This window comes from Podarcis pityusensis (assembly GCF_964106645.2).
Source record: "Podarcis pityusensis genome assembly, chromosome: 9".
Taxonomy (NCBI): domain Eukaryota; kingdom Metazoa; phylum Chordata; class Lepidosauria; order Squamata; family Lacertidae; genus Podarcis; species Podarcis pityusensis.
This window is the reverse complement of record NC_138034.1, coordinates 48,437,719-48,458,958: the sequence shown is the minus strand read 5'-3', so window position 1 is coordinate 48,458,958 and position 21,240 is coordinate 48,437,719. Positions and strand designations below refer to the sequence as shown.

Sequence of the window (21,240 nt, the reverse complement as noted above, 5' to 3'; positions counted from 1 at the left end):
GGAGCCACAGATGATCTGAGTAGAGTGTGGGGACCAGAGGTGGACAAACAATTACAGAAGGAGCATGACGTGTCCCCCACTAGAGGTACTACTCCTTTCCTAACACCGCATACACTCTGGTGCAGCTCACAAACAATGGCTGTCCCATCCTGCACCTCTCCCTTCTTGCTGCCACTGGATTATTTGTCATCTTGAATAAGGGGTTCAGGATTCTTAGTTGCCTTAAGGGGGTCTATTTGAGTGTAGGGAGACAGTCAGCTGTATTCCAAGTCTCTCAGTCGGTAGAGCATGAGGCAATTATTCTCAGGGTTGTGAGTTCAAGCTCTTTTTGCTGTTGTGCAAATAAGATTCCTGCACTGCACAGAGTTGGACTAGATGACCCTCATGGTCCCTTCCACCTTTATGATTCTATTCTAACTTCAGCCTGTCACCTGTCCTGACCTCCCAAGCACTTTAAATCAGAAGCAGAGTAATGTTGGTGGTGGGGGAAATAAACAGCCTTTGAGTGTGTCCAGAAACCAGTATAGCCCAGAAATTTGATTGAAGTTTATTTAGGACCATGGAAGAAACAGTGGGTAGACACAATCATAAGGAAAGTCTAAATCGAAGGCAGAGTATTGATCTATTTAATTTTATATTAAGTAGATTAGGACAGCACCGTGTACTCTAAAATTCATAGCCTCTGGAGGTGGTTCCAGGATTAGGAACAAAGGAATGTTGGCAAGGGCTCTTGACTCAGCTGGGTTCTGATTGACAGGTGCCTCTGAGCAGCAAATCACAGGAGTTGCTTGTGGCCAGGATTGGGGGCATAACTCGGGGGGGGGGGGGCTAGAGGAGGAAGCGGTCAGTGGGGAAGAGATGGGGATACTGTCAGAGTATTAGGCAGCAGTCTTTCCTTCGCTTGTGCATTGAGACTTGGTGGTAAGTATGTCATCTGTCAGCTCCTAGAGAATGGAAGCTGAGTGAACAGTTATTAACATCACTGTGGCCACAAACAGCTAATGTGGATTTGGAGCTGTTGGTAGTCAGGTGGGTGAATACTGTATTTCTTGTATTGCATATTCAAATACTGCTGGGTGTTGCTCTTCTACTACTAATATCAGTTTCAAATAAGTATAGTTGTAGGGTGCTTCTGTGACAAAAGGTTAAGGTTGTAAAGATCTATGTATCTTTGTGAGTCATATATGAATTTGCTAGCTTCAGGCTGGGATTCCGAGGAGATCTGGGTGTTAAGTCCTTCAGACATTACCCTTGCTGCAGTTTAATTCCCATGAACAGAAAATGTGGTTCTGGAAAGTTCTTTTTCTGCTATCAGAAACAAGTCTGGGCAAAGATTCAGCTGATTTAAGCTGAATCTATATTCAATCATACATAGAAACATTAAAAGTATTAAAATACAGAGCAGTGCTAAAACATTCATGCTGATTACATGGCCTCATATGTGTTAACTTCATTTCCTCACTACATTTCCCCCTACACTGTTTACATAAAATGGATTACAGAACAAAGCATAATACTCTACTTACACTGCTCATGTTTATGATAAAGGATAATATTTGTATTTTTGAGCGTGTGGAATATATCATTTGTTCATAATCTTTTCACCCCGTTGCAGGGCCTGTAAATATTTATTTGTAATCTTAGATGCATTTAAGCTGTATATCGGAAACAAGTGATCTCTGGGAGATAAGAACTCATTAGTGGATTAGTTCTTAGAAGAGATGTGCTTACAGTAACTTGCATCACTACAAGTTGGTATGTGCTGAAGATTAAAAGCACAGCTTGACCTAATCGTTCATTCCTTTGTGAGCAAGAGTTTTTCTCAGCATGTTGATATATTACTTGGTCCTCAAAGCTGTTCTTTTTTACCAAAAAGTGGAAGCACAAGGTTCTGTGGTACTTGCACATACGATACAAGAAACACACACAAAAATTTTCTAGCCCATTTCCCTCCCTGCCCTCCCTTCCACATTTACCCTTTTCAAGTTTTTTTTCAGCTTTGTATGTGGCTATCGCCTAACATGTTCTGAAAGATTGAGGGATCTCTTGTAAGGAGCATCACTGAAACTTGGTAAAATGTATGCAGAGTGGCATGAGGCTTAATAATATATTTTTCCATCACAAGTCTGCTTGAGATCTACACTAACAGTATTCTGTGTTAAATATATTTTTATCTGTTTCCTATCAGATTCCTTTGTGTTGGGCTATCAGTATAGGTTGCCCTGAGGCAATACTTGCATTGGACAAACTTTATATCGTCTGTGTATGCTAAAGAACTGAGAATTCTGGGTGGTTATCAGAAAACATGACTCAGCTAGATTTCACCCCCAGCAAGGGATAGGAGGAAAGGTGTCCATGTGGGAAAAGAACAATAAAGTACAGCCTGAGGGAAACTAGTGTTCATTTCCAGTGACCAGTTTATTGAGCATTCATTTTTATTTGTTTGCACAAAATTTATAGGGAGGTTAGACAGCAATGGCTGTTTGTCAGGCATTCATTCTGATTTGTTTGCAGGAAGGTTAAACAATGTTGCATGTTAAACAAATGTTACCCCCATACTTTCCAGTGGTTTCACCTTTACTTTAAAAAAATTGCAAAAAATCAAATTTTGGAAGGAAGCAAGTTTATTGCCCAAGAACTCAAAATCAGTTTTAATTGCACAAGCTGACTTTGCTGGTAGGTGACTGCACCCCCCCTAAAAATAATGACAACTTAGAAGTGTTCTAAAGCAGGTGAGGGTAGCTGATTGGGTCTCAAACCCTCAGTGAGTTCGGGACTTCCCCTGCATGTGAAGACAGCTGATTGAATGGATGAGACCAATAGTGGGGCCAGTGGTCAAGAAGGTGGTTTCTGCATGTGCATCATGAGTGGGTGGGTGGAAATGGGACTCCTCAACCTGGGAAGGTAGCCCATCTAGGAGAAGGAAAACTCTGATCCTAAACCTCCGCTGCCTTGCGGGATATCTTTGTGAGAAGAAAAGGCTAAGGAGCAAACCATACACAAATCCGGAGTGGAGTCCCTAACTCAGTTTGATGGTGCCTTGTGCGTCTCTTTCTGGCAGCCCCTGCAGCCAAGCTGGTGTCGAACATATTGCTCTGCTTTCCTTTGGACCACATCAGCAAGTCCCAGAATGAGGTCTTGTCATCTGGGCAACCCGGTACCTCCATATACACAGCCCAGGCTTGTGCCCCAGGGAAGTTGCTTCGGTGCTGCTGACACAGCGGTTTGACTTCACCCCTGGAGGTGCACTCCATTGTCTCTCAAGACAGACAGATACCAGCGGCGTGTATGTCCCTTAAATGAAATGGTTTGGATTAATATCCAATTAAAATATATTTGAGAGTGCTTTTTTAAATAACCCAAACAAAACTAATAATGCGGAACAGTCAATGAACCTTGATTTGAGGCTGACAGTAAACATTGTGGTTTTTCATGTATGACAGATTACTTGCACTCAGCAACAATAGTTCATATTTGAAATTCAACTGTCCTGCATGGGCCTTTTTTCTGGACTTGGACTTGTGTGCCCCATTTATTTATTATGCCATTTATTTACCACTTTTCATTTAAAATTGCAACATGGTTCAGAAATAAAAATTACAATGCAAAAAATTAATAGAAGAAAATACATTAACATCATAGATGCTTCACGTGCACAAACATGGCTTGATTCCTGTGTCCAGCAACTGGATCCATTTATATGATGCTTGTTTATGGATTAGGGTCCCATGCAGTGTTGAACATATGGTTGGTGCTGTCCGGTTTGACAGTGCTGATTACCTGCTCAGGAAAGGATGTCTTTTTTCTTAAGGAAAAGTTAGGTAACCTTTAATTCTGCTACAGATAGGTAGCCGTGTTGGTCTGCCATAGTCAAAATAAAAAAAATCCTTCCAGTAGCACCTTTAAGACCAACTAAGTTAGTTCTTGGTATGAGCTTTCGTGTGCAAGCACACTTATCTGAAGAAGTGTGCTTGCACACGAAAGCTCATACCAAGAACTAACTTAGTTGGTCTTAAAGGTGCTACTGGAAGGATTTTTTTTATTTTGACTATGGCAGACCAACACGGCTACCTATCTGTAACTGGAACCATGGAAGGCACCACATTGAGCCGCATGAAATGGAAGTCCATCAACCTGGTATCTGAAGAAGTGTGCTTGCACACGAAAGCTCATACCAAGAACTAACTTAGTTGGTCTTAAAGGTGCTACTGGAAGGATTTTTTTTATTTTGACTATGGCAGACCAACACGGCTACCTATCTGTAACTGGAACCATGGAAGGCACCACATTGAGCCGCATGAAATGGAAGTCCATCAACCTGGTATCTGAAGAAGTGTGCTTGCACACGAAAGCTCATACCAAGAACTAACTTAGTTGGTCTTAAAGGTGCTACTGGAAGGATTTTTTTTATTTTGACTATGGCAGACCAACACGGCTACCTATCTGTAACTGGAACCATGGAAGGCACCACATTGAGCCGCATGAAATGGAAGTCCATCAACCTGGTATCTGAAGAAGTGTGCTTGCACACGAAAGCTCATACCAAGAACTAACTTAGTTGGTCTTAAAGGTGCTACTGGAAGGATTTTTTTTACTTTAATTCTGCTTCATACATTTCTCTCAGAGGCTTTTTTTCTGGCGAAAAGCCTGCTACTCTAACCAGGTTGGTTCGTTGACTTCATTATCAAGCTATTTGCTTGTGCCTAAACTGGGGTCATGATTTCTTTTGGTCCCACTTTCTTCCTGTTCTATCCCTTCCTTACAATCCTTTTTTTCTTCTAAGGGCCCATGGCTAAAGGTTAATGATCATTCACATTTTCTACGCTGTAATAGTACTCTTCCTCAGTATTCTGTACTCTGCTTTCTCAAGTGAATGGTGCATGGCTATCTAGGTCAGGGCTAGCCAATGTGGTGTCCTCCAGATGTTGTTGGACTACAGCTCCCATCATCCCTTGCCGCTGCCTGTGTCATCTGGGGATGATGGGAGCTGTAGTCTAACAATATCTCAAGGGAACCACGCTGGCCACTTTTAGGCTTCCATAATGTCTCTTCCACCTTTGGCTTTCTAACGCTTAACATTTGCGGCCAGAAACCTTACCAGGTGATGAATAAAAAACCCTCCTTTTCTCTCTCATCCTGCACCCTCAGTTTCCTATTCTTTCTCTCACTAAAAACCATCCTGTTTTCTCACCATTTTTAGAGCTGAAGCATGTTCTGTTGGAATAATTTCCTTTCCTTTTGCTAATTTTCACTCCGTCTTCTGTCCTCTCTCATTTTAAATTGACTTTTTCATGGTCCACCTTGCCTTCTTTCATTTATTCCCACCCTGTTTTTGTAAAAAGAAGAAGCTAGAAGTTACTTTTTCTCTCCAGCTACCATCTCCTTTCTACCTCATTTTTTCTCTCCAGTTCTTATATTAACCCTTTTTACAATTCTTGTCATTTTTTCCCCAGTCCTTGTAAGATTCCCAGGAAAATGTCATCCTTAGTTGCTTGCTTGATGTTACACAGCAGATGCCTCTTTCTCTCTCTTTTTAAAGGAAGGCAATTGTGGGAGGCTGCCAGTTTGACTGGAAGAATGAATAGTGAGGCAGAAGACTGCTTAACCTGTTCTCCTCTGATCATTTTTTCCACTAAGGCTCCCTGCTCTCCTGCTGTCCCTTGGAAGCAAAAAGGTGATTGTGTACCAAACAAAAGTGCAGTTATTCATGGGATCCTAGATTTGGTTCCTGGTTGAAGTTTAGTGCTGCTGCTGCTGCTGCTGCTGCTGCTGCAAGGACAAAAAAAATGAACAAATCAAGGCATCCTGCTCTTCCTCTGCTAAGGGAATCTTAAGCATTGTTATGCCTTCTATAAAGCCTACCTTGTTTTAGTGGACTTTGATGTGAATAACCAAACGAAATCAGAACTCACTTTTGGTTAGTAAGCATGCAATCACAGAATGAAAACAACAACACTTTTTTAAAGGAATAACAGTTCTATTTGGCTCAGTGCAATCTCATGACTGCTTGATGACAAAAATAATAGATCACCTTGTTTATCTCACTCATGGATTTGTGGGTGTCATCTTCAGCTATGTTTTCATTACGTTGCTGCGCTGCATTCATTAATAATAATACTGCTGTATCGTATGTAAAGTATGGCATCAGTTCCGAGTTCCTCAACTTGCTATTTATTACATATATACAGTATTTAGATAATGTGTGCCCCACATTTTTTGCTTCGAAAGAGAAAGTGGCTTGCTTCCTTACAATGAAGTGCAGTGGTCAAGTCATCTCTGTCTCTGATCGTAGAGAAGGATAACCTCCAGATTATGTTGTTTCTGGGACATCTTCTTAGGGACCATTGAAGTAATTCCTAAGTTCCATTACACCAGATTCAGTGTCTTAGTAAATCATTTTAAAAGCGTCCTCCTTTTTTGCTTTTAGGCAACCTAAGCTTTCATCAATCAAAGATACCTACATCAGTTTTATTCAACCAGCATTCTATTTTCTGTATCAGTTTTGTGTAAATGTTCTAGTCATACTAGATAGATTCTTCCAAGTTGGTAGGCCCACCACCTGCCTCCTTGATCCGTACCCATCTTGGCTGATTAGGGAGTGTCCAGATGTTGCCCGGACCCCCCTGGTTGAAATTATCAATTTGTTCCTTGACATGGGGGCATTCCCAGGGGAACTGAAGGAAGCAGTGGTGTGTCCACTCTTAAAGAAAACTTCATTAGATCCCTTAGACCTATCCAATTACCGCCCAGTTTCAAATCTTCCATATCTGGGTAAGGTAATTGAGAGAGCGGTTGCTGAACAGTTTGGTAGGTTTCTGGAGGAAACATCGGCTTTAGAGCCATTTCAGTCCGGTTTCCGTCCTGGTTTTGGGACCGAGACAGCTCTGGTTGCCCTCACAAATGATCTCCGTAGACAACTGGATCGAGGCGGGTCAGGACTGGTGATCCTTTTAGATTTGTCAGCAGCCTTTGACATGGTCAATCATGATCTTCTGGACCACCGCCTCGCAGACGTGGGGATATAGGGCATAGCCCGTAACTGGCTGTGCTCTTTTATCTCTGGTCGGGGACAGAGGGTGGCACTAGGGAGGGAATGTCGTCGCGCCACTCCTTGGTGTGTGGAGTGCTGCAGGGCGCAGTTCTCTCCCCGATGCTTTTTAACATCTTTATGCGCCCCCTTGCCCAGATTATCCGGAACTTTGGGCTGGGCTGTCACCAATATGCTGATGACACTCAGCTCTATCGGCTGATGGATGGCCACACCGACTCAGCCCCGAACACACTGACCAGATGCTTGGAAGCTGTGGCTGGATGGTTTCGTGGGAGCCGATTGAAACTAAATCCTTCGAAGTCAGAGGTCCTCTGGCTGGGTCGGGATGGCATGGGGATGAGGGACCAACTCCCTTCTCTTGCGGGGGCCCAATTAGTGCCATTGCCTTCCGTTAAGAGTTTGGGTGTAATCCTTGATGCCTCCCTTTACATGGAGGCGCAAATTACAGCAACAGCCAAGGCGACATTTTTCCACCTTCGCCGCATCAAGCAGTTGGTCCCTTACCTTTCCCGCCCCGACCTGGCCACAGTGATCCATGTGACGGTCATCTCCAGGCTTGACTACTGTAATTCGCTCTACGCGGGGCTGCCCTTGAAGCTGTCCCAGAAACTCCAGCGGGTGCAGAATGCTGCAGCGAGGCTCCTCACGGGGTCTCTGCCATGGGAGCATATTCATCCAGTGCTTTTCAAGCTGCACTGGCTCCCGGTGGAGTACAGGGTCAGATTTAAGGTGCTGCTTTTGACCTTTAAAGCCCTTCACGGCCCAGGACCCTCGTACCTATGGGACCGCCTCTCCCGATATGCCCCACGGAGAGCCTCAAGGTCCATAAATACCAACACCCTATTGGTCCCCCAATTGGGCTACCTATGAACAACTGTTAATGAAAGAAGAAGGAAAGTGGAAAATGAAGCCGTACGAACAGGTCAAAGAGAAAGTCTATGATTGGCTGCACTATTTCCAGATAAACGGAATGTTCAGGTAAGATATTAAAGACAAAGGATATGCTGATAAAGATTCTAGATTCCAGATTGAGATATTGAATAACAACTATAAAATTTTGTCTAAAATGTATAATCAGTTATTGGAATGGAATTTAATAGACGAGGAAGTAAAGTCGGTAATGTTATATTGGGCTAGAGATATCGGTCATAATATATATTTTGAAGAATGGGAGAAACTTTGGAAAAAACATCTCAAGTTTACAGCTTGCGTGACACTAAAGGAGAATTTAATGAAAATGTTTTACCGATGGTATATGACTCCTGCAAAATTAGCCAAAATGTATGGAACTTGTAATAAATGCTGGAAGTGCAAGGAAAGGGAGGGGACCTTCTACCATATGTGGTGGGAATGCCAAAAGGTTAAAGGGTTCTGGGAGAGTGTATATAACGAAATGAAGAAAATTCTAAGATATACTTTTGTTAAAAAACCCGAGGCTTTTCTGTTGGGATTGGTAGGAAGGGAGATAAAAAAGAAAGATCACAAGCTGTTCCAGTATGCAACAACGGCAGCAAGAGTCTTATTAGCTCAAAATTGGAAATCAGAGGGCCTACTGACAATTGAGGAATGGAGAGCAAAACTATTAGATTATGCGGAGATGGATAAGATGACAGGGAAAATTAGATATTCAAAAGACCAGAGGTTCATTAAGGATTGGGAAAGTTTTACGAAATATCTGGAAAATTTAAGTGATGGACAGATAACACTAGTGGGCTTTAAAGGAGCTCTGTAAAAAGAAAAGAGTATTGTCTAAAGAGAAATGGAAGAACTAGAATGATTAATGGCATTACAAATTAAGAAATGCGAACTTTTATAAAAGATTATTACGGATGATTTGTGGAAAGGCTGAAGGAAGTCATACTTAAAAACCTGTGAAAATGAGAATCGAACTTTTATATTTTGTTTTTGTATTTTGTATTATGCAAATTAATAAAAATTATGCATGAAAAAAAACAAAAAACACCCTATTGGTCCCGGGCCCTAAGGAAGTTAGATTGGCTTCAACCAGAGCCAGGGCCTTTTCAACTCTGGCTCTGGCCTGGTGGAACGCTCTGCCTCATGAGACCAGGGCCCTGCAGGATCTGATTTCTTTCCCGCAGGGCTTGTAAGACAGAGTTGTTCCGCCTGGCCTTTGGCTTGGAGCCAATTTGATTCCCTCCCTCTCTTTCTTTTTTCTTTTCCTTCTCCTCCTGCAAGGAGGCTACATTTTAATATTTTAATGTTTCAACATTTTAATGTTGTATTTTAATTTCGTTTTTAAGTTGTAATCATTCAACTTGTTTTTATTATTGCTTGTAAGCCGCTCTGAGCCCGGCATTGGCTGGGGAGGGCGGGGTATAAATAAAAAATTATTTTTATTATTGTTGTTGTTGTTGTTGTTGTTATTATACCTAACTTGCTTTACTGTTTTTCCAGAGCCTTAGGCCTAACTAAACAATATTGGGCTGTATCCAGCATTTGCTGTCTGCTAATGCAAGGTCTCTTCTGCTAGCAGATGAATGAGTTTTAGTGTTGTACAACAGAGGAGTAGTTGCATTAGCAGAAACTCGTGCAACACCTTGCACAGTCTGTTGCACAACAAAGTTAGCAGCAACCTGCTTCTGCGCTCTCTTTTGCAATAACATTCCACTGGTTCAAAGCTAGTGGAGCAAGTATGCCAATGAGTGACTTTGATTTAGCAGTATGCTGGATACAACCAGATGTAAGCAAAGCCCACAAATTAAAATTGGGGCACTACTGAATCCTTATGAAGACGAGTGGGGCAGTGGGAGTGATTTAGAGCACATTAGGCTTCTGGGGGAAAGGGGTACTAAGTCTTCCCCCGCCCCCACCCCCAAATCACCCCTCTCTGTTTTCTCTCATTGGACTGACTGCTGGGCTTATCTGCTGGGGTTATCTTCACTGGAAATTGATCCTTGATCATAAAAATTGTGCAGTGAGAAAGGGTTATAAGCCCCTCTCCATTGCTTCTATGAACAAATTTGCACTCTCTTGCATCTGCAGTACAGAGTTTTTTTTAGCGAATGTTAAGAGATTTGTGATTTATCTCATGGAGAACGTAGATTGGTTTTTTAGTCTCTCAGATTATATAACAGAATCATAGTCTTAACATTTCCCTTGAAACGTGTTAGGAGGCTGTGGCTGGTTGAGAATGTGATAGCCTCTTGGCAGGAGTTGGTTGCTGGAAGCATACTGATGCATATTTCGGTGTTGTATTTATTTTTTAAAAAGGTAAAGGACCCCTGACAGTTAAGTCCAGTTGCAAACGACTCTGGGGTTGCAGCGCTCATCTCGCCCTATAGACTGAGGGAGCCGGCAATTGTCTGCAGATAGTTTTTCTGGGTCATGTGGCCAGCAGCGCACGGAAACGCCATTTACCTTCCCGCTGGAGCGGTACCTATTTATCTACTTGCACTTAGACGTGCTTTCAAACTGCTTGGTTGGCAGGAGCTGGGACTGAGAAACGGGAGCTCACCCTGTCACAGGGATTCGAAATGCCAAGCTTCCAATTAGCAAGCCCAAGAGGCTCAGTGGTTTAGACCACAGCACCACACGCATCCCTGTATTGATTTAGGAACCTATAAATGGCTTTGGAGACTCTCCCTGCCCCTCTCACTGCAGTCTCTTACCTTTTAGCCAGTGGCAAGCTGTTGACAGTGCCCTATTTGTGTTACGTTTGAACAGGGAAATAGATGCTGACAGTCTAAACGACTTACGCTGCTTATAAGTTAGGGTTCTTCCTAAGTTTTCTGAGATCAGAAAGCTATTTTCTGTTTGTGAACCGGAATCTATATCACTTATTTATTTCAGGTTCCTGAGTGTCCACTTTTTTAGGCCTTGTGACAGGTTACAACTTTGCAACTGTAAATTTGTAAACTGTATTTTTAAGAACATGAGAGGAGCCTGCTGGAGGCCAGTGGCACATCAAGCATCCTCTTCTCACGGCAACCATCTTTTTTTATGTGTGTGTGCATAACATGTAAGGCTGAATCGCATATCTATAGGTCATAATTAAATCTTCTCCTATAATTTCCCTGTTCTTCTGATTGTTCCGAGAGCTTGTAAAATATATTCTATATGAAAGGAATGAAACAGCAAAGCAACCTCTGCAGGTATAGATGGCCTTTGTGCTGCTTTCCCCCATCATTTTTAAAGGTCTGACTTGTTCGGGGAACATTTCAGGTAGTGAACCCAATTGCCACATCTTAGATTCACCATTAGCCTTCTGGTAAGCATCATGTTAGCAGGATGTTTACATTTTAAATATATATTTTAAAAATTACACTAAAATGCACTTTTTTTTTTACTTTAAACATGATTAAAGTAGTCATATAATAGTAGTTCTTAAACAAACAACCAAAAAAGCTTTAGCACAAATGAAGCAATTGATTTTTTTTTTTTAAAAACCCAACATGTTGAAATGATGTGATTTGACACCCAGTCTCTTACTTATCCACAGGACCGTCTTTACCTGGGGGTGCAAGGGGTGTGGGTCACCTGGGTGTCAAATTCTGCGGGCGCGCCAGGCGCCCGCCGCTGAAGCCACATAAACTCTTAACTATCTACCTGTTATGAAATAATAAATAATTTTGATCAAGCTGACATTCAAAGCCAGCCGCTGCTGCCGCCTCCGCCCCGGCTGCTTTCTCCTCCCCGGAGTCCCGCCCTGCATGGAGAAGCATTGCTGTCTTGCCCAGCGGCTGCTGTGTCCCTCTTCTTCTCCTCCCTCCTCCTGGGGAGCTTTTAAAAGCACCTGGATGTGAAGCTGCACCCCTTTGTGGAGCTTGGACACCCGGTTCTTGAGGGGCGATGACAGCAAGACTCAGAAGAGCAGGATGCCACTGCCGTGGCCTCACCTGCAAGCGCGGAGAAGTATATCTTGGGTGTAGACGTGGGCAGCACTAAATTTGGGGGTGCTGGGTGGATCTTTGCACCCCGGTGGCGCGTATGCTAAAGACGGCCCTGCTTATCCATGTCACTGTATTACAGCCACCAGTATGAACAGAACATAGCAGGATGCATATGTAAAAAAATGCTGTCGCTGCTGAAGTGTAGAAAGTCAGCTGCTGTCACTTATAGTGGGAGAGCAACGACTGGGTTGCGTTAAAAGCTCCATCTGGAAGCACTACATAGACCATGGTTGGCGAGCCCTTTTGCCTATTTGTGTATGTTTATATTGTGTGAAGTGTCTTTTCCAGTATAATCCTATGCATGTCTATTTGGAGGTGAGTCCCATTGAGTTCGGTTCCAACTTTCACGTCTTTTAGCATCCTTCCCTGAGTATATTAGTTCTTGGAGGTACGTTTAGCTGCTTTCTAGTACCAGGCAAAGAAGACTCCCAATTAATTGTTCCTGTGCTCTTTAGTTGAATGTGCAGGAGCAAGATTTAACTTATATGCATTTGGCCCAGTTACTTAACCGCAGTGTATGTCACGCAGGGGCCTCATGAAAGGATTTTCCTTAGAGGGCCTCTGCAAATATGTTGGAGATGGGCCTCGAACTCTTGGCTTGGAACTGCCTTTTCCGTAGCAGAGATGGTAGTAATGGTAGTCATTGATCCAGGGACGTGCAGCCTGGGTTTTTTCAGTGAGTACACAAACTCCCTTCTTGTAAACTGAAGTGTTTTGCTGATTATTTTGTCAGTTGATGTAAATTAGTTGCACGCTAGAGAGATGGTAAAAGTTCAGATGGTGTGTATGATTTTTCTTCACCTTCTTTGTTCTCCTTGTAAGATTCAAACACTTTTTATTTGCTTTCTCACATTATCTGGATTTTGATTTGTTGTGTATAATGATCTCTTATTTGATAATCTTATTTGTTAATCAAATATTCGGGAGACAAGATTATCACAGAAGTTACTAAAAAAAAAGAAGAGGGATGGGGAGGCAGGGAGACAGCTAGGCTTGACAATATTAAGTGCTGATCGTGGGATTAAAACTGTCTTAAAATGGACTAAGCTTTTGTAACGGCTTATATAAAAATATTTTAACTGTGTGGGGTTTGGGTGGGAGAATGAACAACTAGCTGTACAGGGATTGTGTTTATATTGGACTCCAGTTTATATTGCTGTGATTCTGATGTTCTGATACAGCCTCGGGGGCAGTTTCCCATTTGTGAGGTGCAGCTGTATCCCTTACTATTAGCATTCAGAAAGAATCTAAAAACATTCCTGTTTACCATTTGGTGGCTGAAAGATATGGTTACTGGCAACCAAGAAATTATTTTATAGAAGTTTAAAATATCCTTTTTTATTTTTAATTATATTTTTGAAACTATTTTGTATGCCTTCTTTGGCGGGGAAGGGCAGGATATACATTGGAATAAATAAATAACTGTGCTTATCAAAACGAGAAATCCACCACGGAGACATAGCTGTGGCTAAGGATGCTGGTAGTGGTGTGAATCTCGCTGTGTAATCTTATGCATGTCTACTCAGAAGTAAGTCTCATTGAATTCATTGCAGCCTTAGGTGCCTGTCCTCCTTACGTGCCACAATATGAATTGGGTTTTGAAGGACAGAACTAGCGAAACTGAATGAAAAGGGAAGGATTCCTAGGGAGGCATATATGAGTGCCATTAAAAACAATGTATAAGTTGTTCGTGTTTTTGACAATTCATTAATTCCTCGCCTCTGGAAGTAGGAGTTGTATGGAAACTCATTCTCAGTATAAATGTCACAGGCATTTTGGTCCTCAGCCCAGAGACAGTGTTTTCAGTGCCACCACCTTAAACATTATTCATAAACCAGGTGCTTTGGAAACAAATATGTACTGATTGCTTTTACCAGATTTACAAAGCAATCCTATTCATGTTTGTTTTCATGTGCCATTGTGTTTGATAAGGCTTACTTCCAGGAAAAAGTATGCACCCAATCCCATATGTTATACCCATTTACCTGGGAATAAGCTCCATTAAACTCAGTGGGACTTACTTCTGAGTAGATAGGTGTAGAAATGTGCTATAAGGCCAAAGTCCTCCACACACTTACTAAAGAGTAAGCCTCTTTCTACAAAATGGAATTCATTTATAACTGAACATTCACTGGATTGTGCTGTTAGAACAATTACAGAAATAACCAGTATACAATTCAGAGTGTGTTTTTTACATAGAAAAGTTATTGAAAGCACTACAAAACCACCAGTAAAATGACTGGCTTTTCCACAAAATTTCTTAACAGTCAGCCCTCTGAAACTTGGGGGACAACTAGCTTGTTGCCTCTGTAACACGGACTCTATAATACGAGGGACAACTTGTTGCAGCTAAGTTGTAAATACTTTTAGAAGAAATACACTACACTAAAGCATAAATGCATTTGTTACATGCATTATGTCATTTGTACTAGCCAGAACTAGTGTTTCCCACTATTATGTAATGCATAAAAATTAAAGCTGGCATTGAGCAGAAAATAACCACAACTGAACAGCTCCCATTCTCCATTCAGAAGCTTGTTCTATATTAAGCAGCACTGGTCCTTTGCAGGATATGCCAGCTAATCCCAAATTATCTGTTAGCATTCCCCTGAAATGAGGCCTTTCACAGAAATTCTGTTGTATAATACAAGTACAAAGTCTGTTGCACCTGTATCCTTGCACATCTTTTTTGTATATAGAAAAACATGGACAATAGAAGGGTTTTATAACTTGGAAAGCTGATGCAAAATCAAATAACTTCGGGTTTCCTTTAATTTAAGAGAGACAGCATTCATCTTTCAAGTAAAGATCTGCTGAAGTAAATTCATAGTATAGTCACACTCCTTCTGAGTGATTCCTTCATAGTTTGAATGTAAAACATGCATCCAAGCACCTATTGCTGTTCAGTCACCAGGTGACCAGTAGCCCAATATGTCCATCTTTAAGGGCATTGGGGCACTTACTCTGGGAGGCCTTTTCTGCAATTCACCCACAAGAAGCTGCTGATTTGGACATTGGTCCATCTAGTGCAGTCTTTGTCCACACCACCTGGGATTGACCCTGGGACCGTCTGCTTTCAAAGCAAGTGCTCTACCGCTACAGCCCATCTACCTCAACCATCCAATTCTCTATTTCAACAGATATTTATGATGTCCCCCTTTCTCTCCTTTCACTTCTGATGTCCCTGCCACATCTGCTTCAAAGTCGTTCTAATCTTCGGCTCATTAATATAACATGTTCTGCTTTGTTCTAATACAGGCTTCCTCAACCTCGGCCCTCCAGATGTTTTGAGACTACAATTCCCATCATCCCTGACCACTGATCCTGCTAGCTAGGGATCATGGGAGTTGTAGGCCAAAAAACATCTGGAGGGCCAAGGTTGAGGAAGCCTGCTCTAATATAGGCTTGAGCCCTAGCTCAACAAAACACTTAGCTCCACTGGTGACTTAGTTTAACCTTCATTAGTTAGACAAACCATGTGCCATCTTACAGACTAGCAAGCAAGCTGTGGCTTGTTTCTCCAAAGCTTGGCTTGTTTTTCAGCTGCTTTTGCCTTGTGCCCTTGTCCCATGGAATGGGGTGGTCAAACAAGGAATGGTTAAGCAAGGTTGTTGGGTTCAAACAGAACACCAAGTTCTAGTTACACTTAGCCATGGTTTGTAAACCAACAAGAAATTCATGGCTTCATTGTTTGGTGGGAGGAAACCAACTATGGTTAGTAAGCTAGGTTGGGTTTGCACGTTCAGATTAATAATAGTTTGTGACCTTTGCATGAAGGGTGGTATATAAATTTAATAAATAATAATAAGTTAAGTTGAACAAAGCATGCCGTACAGTAGTTTTATATGTGAACAGTCCTCTTGTTATACTGTCAATAGATTAGTAGCTTTCATTGACAGTCTATTTATTCTCATAATAATACATTATAATGCTGGCATATATTTCCCATTTGGTGTTAACTGTATGTTAAAAATACTATTTTTTGAATACAGAATGAAATAACATCTTGCTCTACAAAAGTGAGACTCTGGAAAGTGGGTATAAAAGAATGGTTTTATTCTCCGATTGACATTTTTAGATTGGCTAGAACAAACTTAAAAGCACTCCACTTTCAACCATGTTGAAAGCTATCTCATACTTTTGGCCGTTCAATATATCCATTTGGATAATACATCTAGTCAGTATATGAGCAGAAGGGATTCATGCCATAAGACTCTGAGAATTTTAAAGAAGGCAGAAAGGAAGAAAATATAGGCCAAATATAATATTTCCCCCAGTTAAGTGTAAAAATATTGCTTCTGACTCTTCGGAATAAAGTTGGTCATCACACTTCTGTAGAATGTTGTTTGCAGAATACAGGGCATCGTTTTAACTTCTTAGCAAAGGTAGAAGTTAGAGTTTCACCTTTTTCTCTCCACTGTTTAAATAGCTTGCTTTTTCAATTGGTCATGTATTTGTTTTTCCTCTGAAAAATTTGGCAACTACATGGTACTGTTTATGCTGGCAGTAAACAAATAGCTATAATTCTTTCACATTGTCAAAAGTAATGGTTTTTAGAGCTAAACAGTTAATACAAACTTGAGTTTCAAAATATTATCCTATGTATTGAATGGGTTTTGGTTTCCAAACTGAACACCTGCTTTTCAGTTCTACGACTTAATACCATCTCAGCAAGTAACTTCATCTGAGGATGCAGTGGAATTTTAATTTGCAAGTCTTATGTTTCATAATATTGAGGTTTGGTTGTCTCTCAATAGTGCTGTTGTTTAGCTGAAGAGGATGCAACACACCTTACCAAAGTCATTTTCCATTAGCCAAGTTACAGTGTTATTTAATCCACACAAAGTTTATCATATACGACCAGCCCATTTAAGTTAGTATCATCTTAATTGTCCATGAAGGTACTAATACTGTGTCTTCACATCTTTGTTGGCAAGTGGTTTTTTAAGAGCATTGTGAATCTCTCGAGGGGTGGATGAGCACCATTTCCTCCCTACCCTCACAGCCAAAGGATGTACAGCAGCAGAATGTTTTGGGGTAAGATCAGGGGAGGGCAATGTGTTTTGCTTCCTCCTGAAACCCCCCTAGGTCCAAGCAGATGTTTGGACTGATACACATACACCCCTCCCCTTTAAATAGATAGAAGGAAGTGTCAGGACTTATCTAGAAGAAAATTTTCCCATTCCCTCTTCCATCACAATTTTATTGATTGGACACAGGTTTTCAGATTGGTATTTAAGATGCATCTATGTCTTCATTGCATCCTTACTTTATATAAGGTATAAAGTGCAATTGATTCCCAAACCAGTATCCATGGGGCAAACAATACATTAAACACAGATGGGTATAACAAAGAACAGATGGTTTTGTTTGCTGGGGGGGGGGGGGACAGCATGGGGAGACCGCAGTGCTGCACAGAAAATAGTGCTTGTCCATTGACTATTGCCCAAATCAAAATCACATTCCTACTGCAGTGGAAAAAGATGCAGGTACACTTACCTAACTATAGTTTACTCCTTGGTAAAGTGCACTGCATCTTCAGTTTTGCCAGTAGCAAAGATTGCATTTCAAATTTCTGGAGCGCATTCAGTTTAAGTAGCATCAACAAATATTTCATGTCCAGTAAATTTTGGTACAGTTCTTAAGATCAGATTTATTATAATGGTCTGGAAGCAGTTTATATGAATCACTTTTAAGAGCCTGTTTATGACTAAACAGGCTTTGGTAGTACATGGAAAAAATGGAAAATGGGCTATAAAGATATTTCAGAGTAGTGTTTCTGTTTTATTTTAAGCGATATACAATCGTAAGAGGGTTTCTTTCCTTGCTTCGGTTAAGTGTCCTTAGCAATTTAAACATTGGTGCAATGAAGTAGATTAGTTCTGAGTTTTGTTTTCCAGGATAAATGATTAGGATCTTCTCCATCAAGTATTGGCAAGTTTTGAAAAGCATACAGAAAAAAATACATTAAACTAATTTGGGAGGAAAATGCAGAGAGACAGGAATCATTTATCTAATGCTTTTTGTTTGCTGTATGATTATGTTTATTTATTTCATAAAATTCTCAAACAGCTTGATTGCATATAACCCCATAGTAGTTTACGAAAAGATAAAGCAATAAAATTATCACTTAGAAGGATTAACAATAATAATTTAAGACATTTGAAAAGTTGAAATAACAGCAGTAGACTGAAAGCAGATCAGAACTCACATCAACATTCTTAAACATTTGAATAGGCTTGTCTAAACAAAAATGTTTTTAGCAGGCGTTGAAAAATGTACAGGGAAAGCTGCCTGTCTAGTATCAATAGGTAAGGAGTGTAGGTGACGCCACACTAAAATATCAAACTCTGACTGAAATCACCTACAGGCAATTCCCCACTCCTGCGTGTTCGAGGTTCACACAGGCGTGCAGTTTTTGGCGCTGGAAGGGGATGGAGCGGGGGCAGGGCAAGAATGGGGTGGGGTGGAACAGGGGGATCCCCATTTGCGTGCAACCTGGTGATGTGTGCAGCAGCCGGGAACAGAACCCCTACATAAGTAGTGATTCTCCTGTACTTATTGTAGACAGATTACATCCTAGTGCCATTTAGAACTGTTTTGGAGGTAAAATGTAAATGCCCTGCATATTTGTGTTAGGTCAACACTTGGTACAAATTAGTATGAATCGTGTTACAGTTTACTGAGTTTGTAGTTTTGAAGTCCCAAATGTGGAGGAAGAACCTATCAATTCCATAGCGCAATAGGTTGGGTCACATGGTTGGGGTTATTCATAGCCGTTGAAGCTGCCCTTGAGAGTGACCCATGGATGACACACTATGTGAGAATTACTTGAACGTTGACATTGTCTTTCTTCCTATCCAGTCAAATTGCTGCTTCAGGCAGAAGAGAGAGGAGTCGTGTCAATCAAAGGTGTGTGTGCAAACCGTTTCCTTTCTATGAATGAAGATGGCCGGTTGTTAGCACTGGTAAGCAGTTTCTTTCTCCCTCTCGTATTGGGGTGGAGCTAGATGTCATGGAATGCCTTTAATGCTTTTTAAAAATCCTCATAATTTGGTGCAGTTACAGGAGAACACAGCTCCACCTGTAGGCATTAATTAATACCTTTCTTGGACTTCCACTGTGGTACAGTGGAACCTCGACTTTTGAACGTAATCCATTCCGGAAGACCATTCAGCTTCTGAAACGTTTAAAAACTGAGGATCAATGGGCTGCAAAGTAAATGGGGAAAAAAATGAAAAACATGCCTCAGAAGCCATTCGACTTTTGAGGAATGTTCAAAAACCGGAGCACTTACTTCCAGGTTTTCAGCGTTCAGGAGCTGAAACGTTCGAGAATGGAGGCGTTTGAGTTGCGAAGTTTGACTATACTTCCATTTTTGGGCTATCTTTGATGGCCGGGGTTAAGCAATATTTTCTTTAAGTATATTTTAGCATTTACATTAGTGTGGGTTAATAATGGAAGTCAGTAAATAAAAATATGGTAGTAAATACACTGGCGGAATCCAGAGATAATTGTGCTTAAGTCTAATCAAAATCAGTAATGTGCATTTTCCAAGACCTTTTGTATTATAAATTTTTCAGTTTGCATCAAAAAAATTCTGGTGCCCTTGAGGATAATCTGATTTAGCATGCTTATTTTCCTTGTTTTGAATAAACAAAGTTAAAAACTTTGAAACTGCAAAGCTTGCCTAATAATGTATTTGCATCCCTTCATTATTATTAATGAATTTATTGACACTTTTTGTGGAAAAAATAAAGCCCTGGAAATTTGTTCCACCCCACATCCCTGATTGAAATGGGCAAATTGTAGTTTGTGCCCAATTAATTTCAATGGGACTGACAGCACAACAGTATACATGTCCACTCAGAAGTATTTCCCATTACCTTTGCATGTAATACTAATCCAGGATATGCAGAAGGGACGTGCATTTGTGGACAGCCCTATTCATAAAACAAACCAGGATTCAACGCTTACCATAGTTTCCTGTTACATGCAAACCAGAAAGGAATATTAATGGCTTCAAAACAAGCCAGGATATTAAGCCAGTTTAAACCATGGCTTCGTATCCTGGTCTGTTTTGAAGCTTCAGGTTTGCATATTATGGAGTGCTGAATCCTGGCTTGTTTAGTTGCTTGTGTGAAGAGACTAGAGGAGCACTTCCTATAGGGGCACACAGTGCGTATCTGTGAACCACCCTAAGATCTATGGATGAAGGGCAGTAAACAAAAATTAGGAAAATAAATAAATATCCTGTCTTATTGAACTAGGATTTTTGGCTTGGCATTCCATGTAAATGCAGCCACTGATCTCAGTGGAATTTACACTTAAGGAAGTTTGTTTAAGTTTGCAGACTCACTTACCTTATCTCTATTAAGGGTGGACACTTAATGTGTATAAAAACTAAATATTTTCCATTCCTTATTACATAAGGCAGTGTTGACCTTTGATCGGGTAGTTAGACAGCTAGTTTACAAAAGGCTGTTGTGTTGAATCTTTTTGTAAACTACCTCTCTAATCTGGAAGTAGTAGTTGGAAGTTTTCATTTATGTGGATGTGGGAGTGTGTTACCTATGCGAGCTTCAAAGATAAAATAAAATAGTATTCTGATTGTATGTGTATTATCCTTTTGCTAAATGGGTGTGAATGCTGATCAAGTCTTAAATACTTCTGATTAGACTATTTCGTGACAGTAGCAGACTATGAATAACGTTTTCTTCCTTCATTTTCAGAAATACATAACAGATGAATGCTTCTTTTTTGAACGCTTGGAATCTAATAACTACAATACATATCGATCTCGTAAACATAGTGATTGGTATGTCGCACTGAAACGAACTGGGCAGTACAAACTTGGACCAAAAACTGGACGAGGACAGAAAGCTATCCTTTTCCTTCCAATGTCTGCCAAGAGTTGATTTTAGTGGCAGAGTCTATAAAATATACTACAGCAGTGGTAAACTTCCGCTTTGCCACAAGACAGAAAAATGTGACCAAATATTTGCCAGGACTTGCAGATTGATTGTAGAACTGTGTATGTTTTAAGCCTTCTAACTGTTTTAATTCCTGGAACCATATATGTGTGTATGTGAATGTGTCAGGCTCGAACACCAATGCACCAGCTGAATATTACGCTTGTTTCCAACTTGATGGTTTGGGGGTAGAGTTAAAAATATATATTATTTGGGCCATTCAAGATGAAAGGGGAAAGTTAGAGAAACATTAGCATTTCAAATGAAATAATATGTATTATCCTTTTAGAAGGTAGAAAAGGGAATT

The 21,240-nt window shown here is 40.8% G+C and overlaps 1 protein-coding gene across 2 annotated transcripts in view; it reads left to right on the top strand.

Annotated features, from left to right (window-relative positions):
• The window catches only part of FGF2 (fibroblast growth factor 2), a 57,890-nt gene extending 36,801 nt beyond the window's left edge, over nucleotides 1-21,089 (top strand). Inside the window, exons 2-3 of one of the 2 annotated variants that reach the window (XM_081022113.1) lie at nucleotides 18,826-18,929; nucleotides 20,694-21,089. In XM_081022113.1, the coding sequence (XP_080878239.1) occupies nucleotides 18,826-18,929; nucleotides 20,694-20,879 (290 nt within the window). In that variant the 3' untranslated portion in view covers nucleotides 20,880-21,089. Of the gene's footprint in view, nucleotides 1-18,825 lie in introns of both variants that reach the window. The other variant, XR_013990785.1, reaches the window with a different exon arrangement.
• The last annotated feature ends 151 nt before the right edge of the window (nucleotides 21,090-21,240 follow it).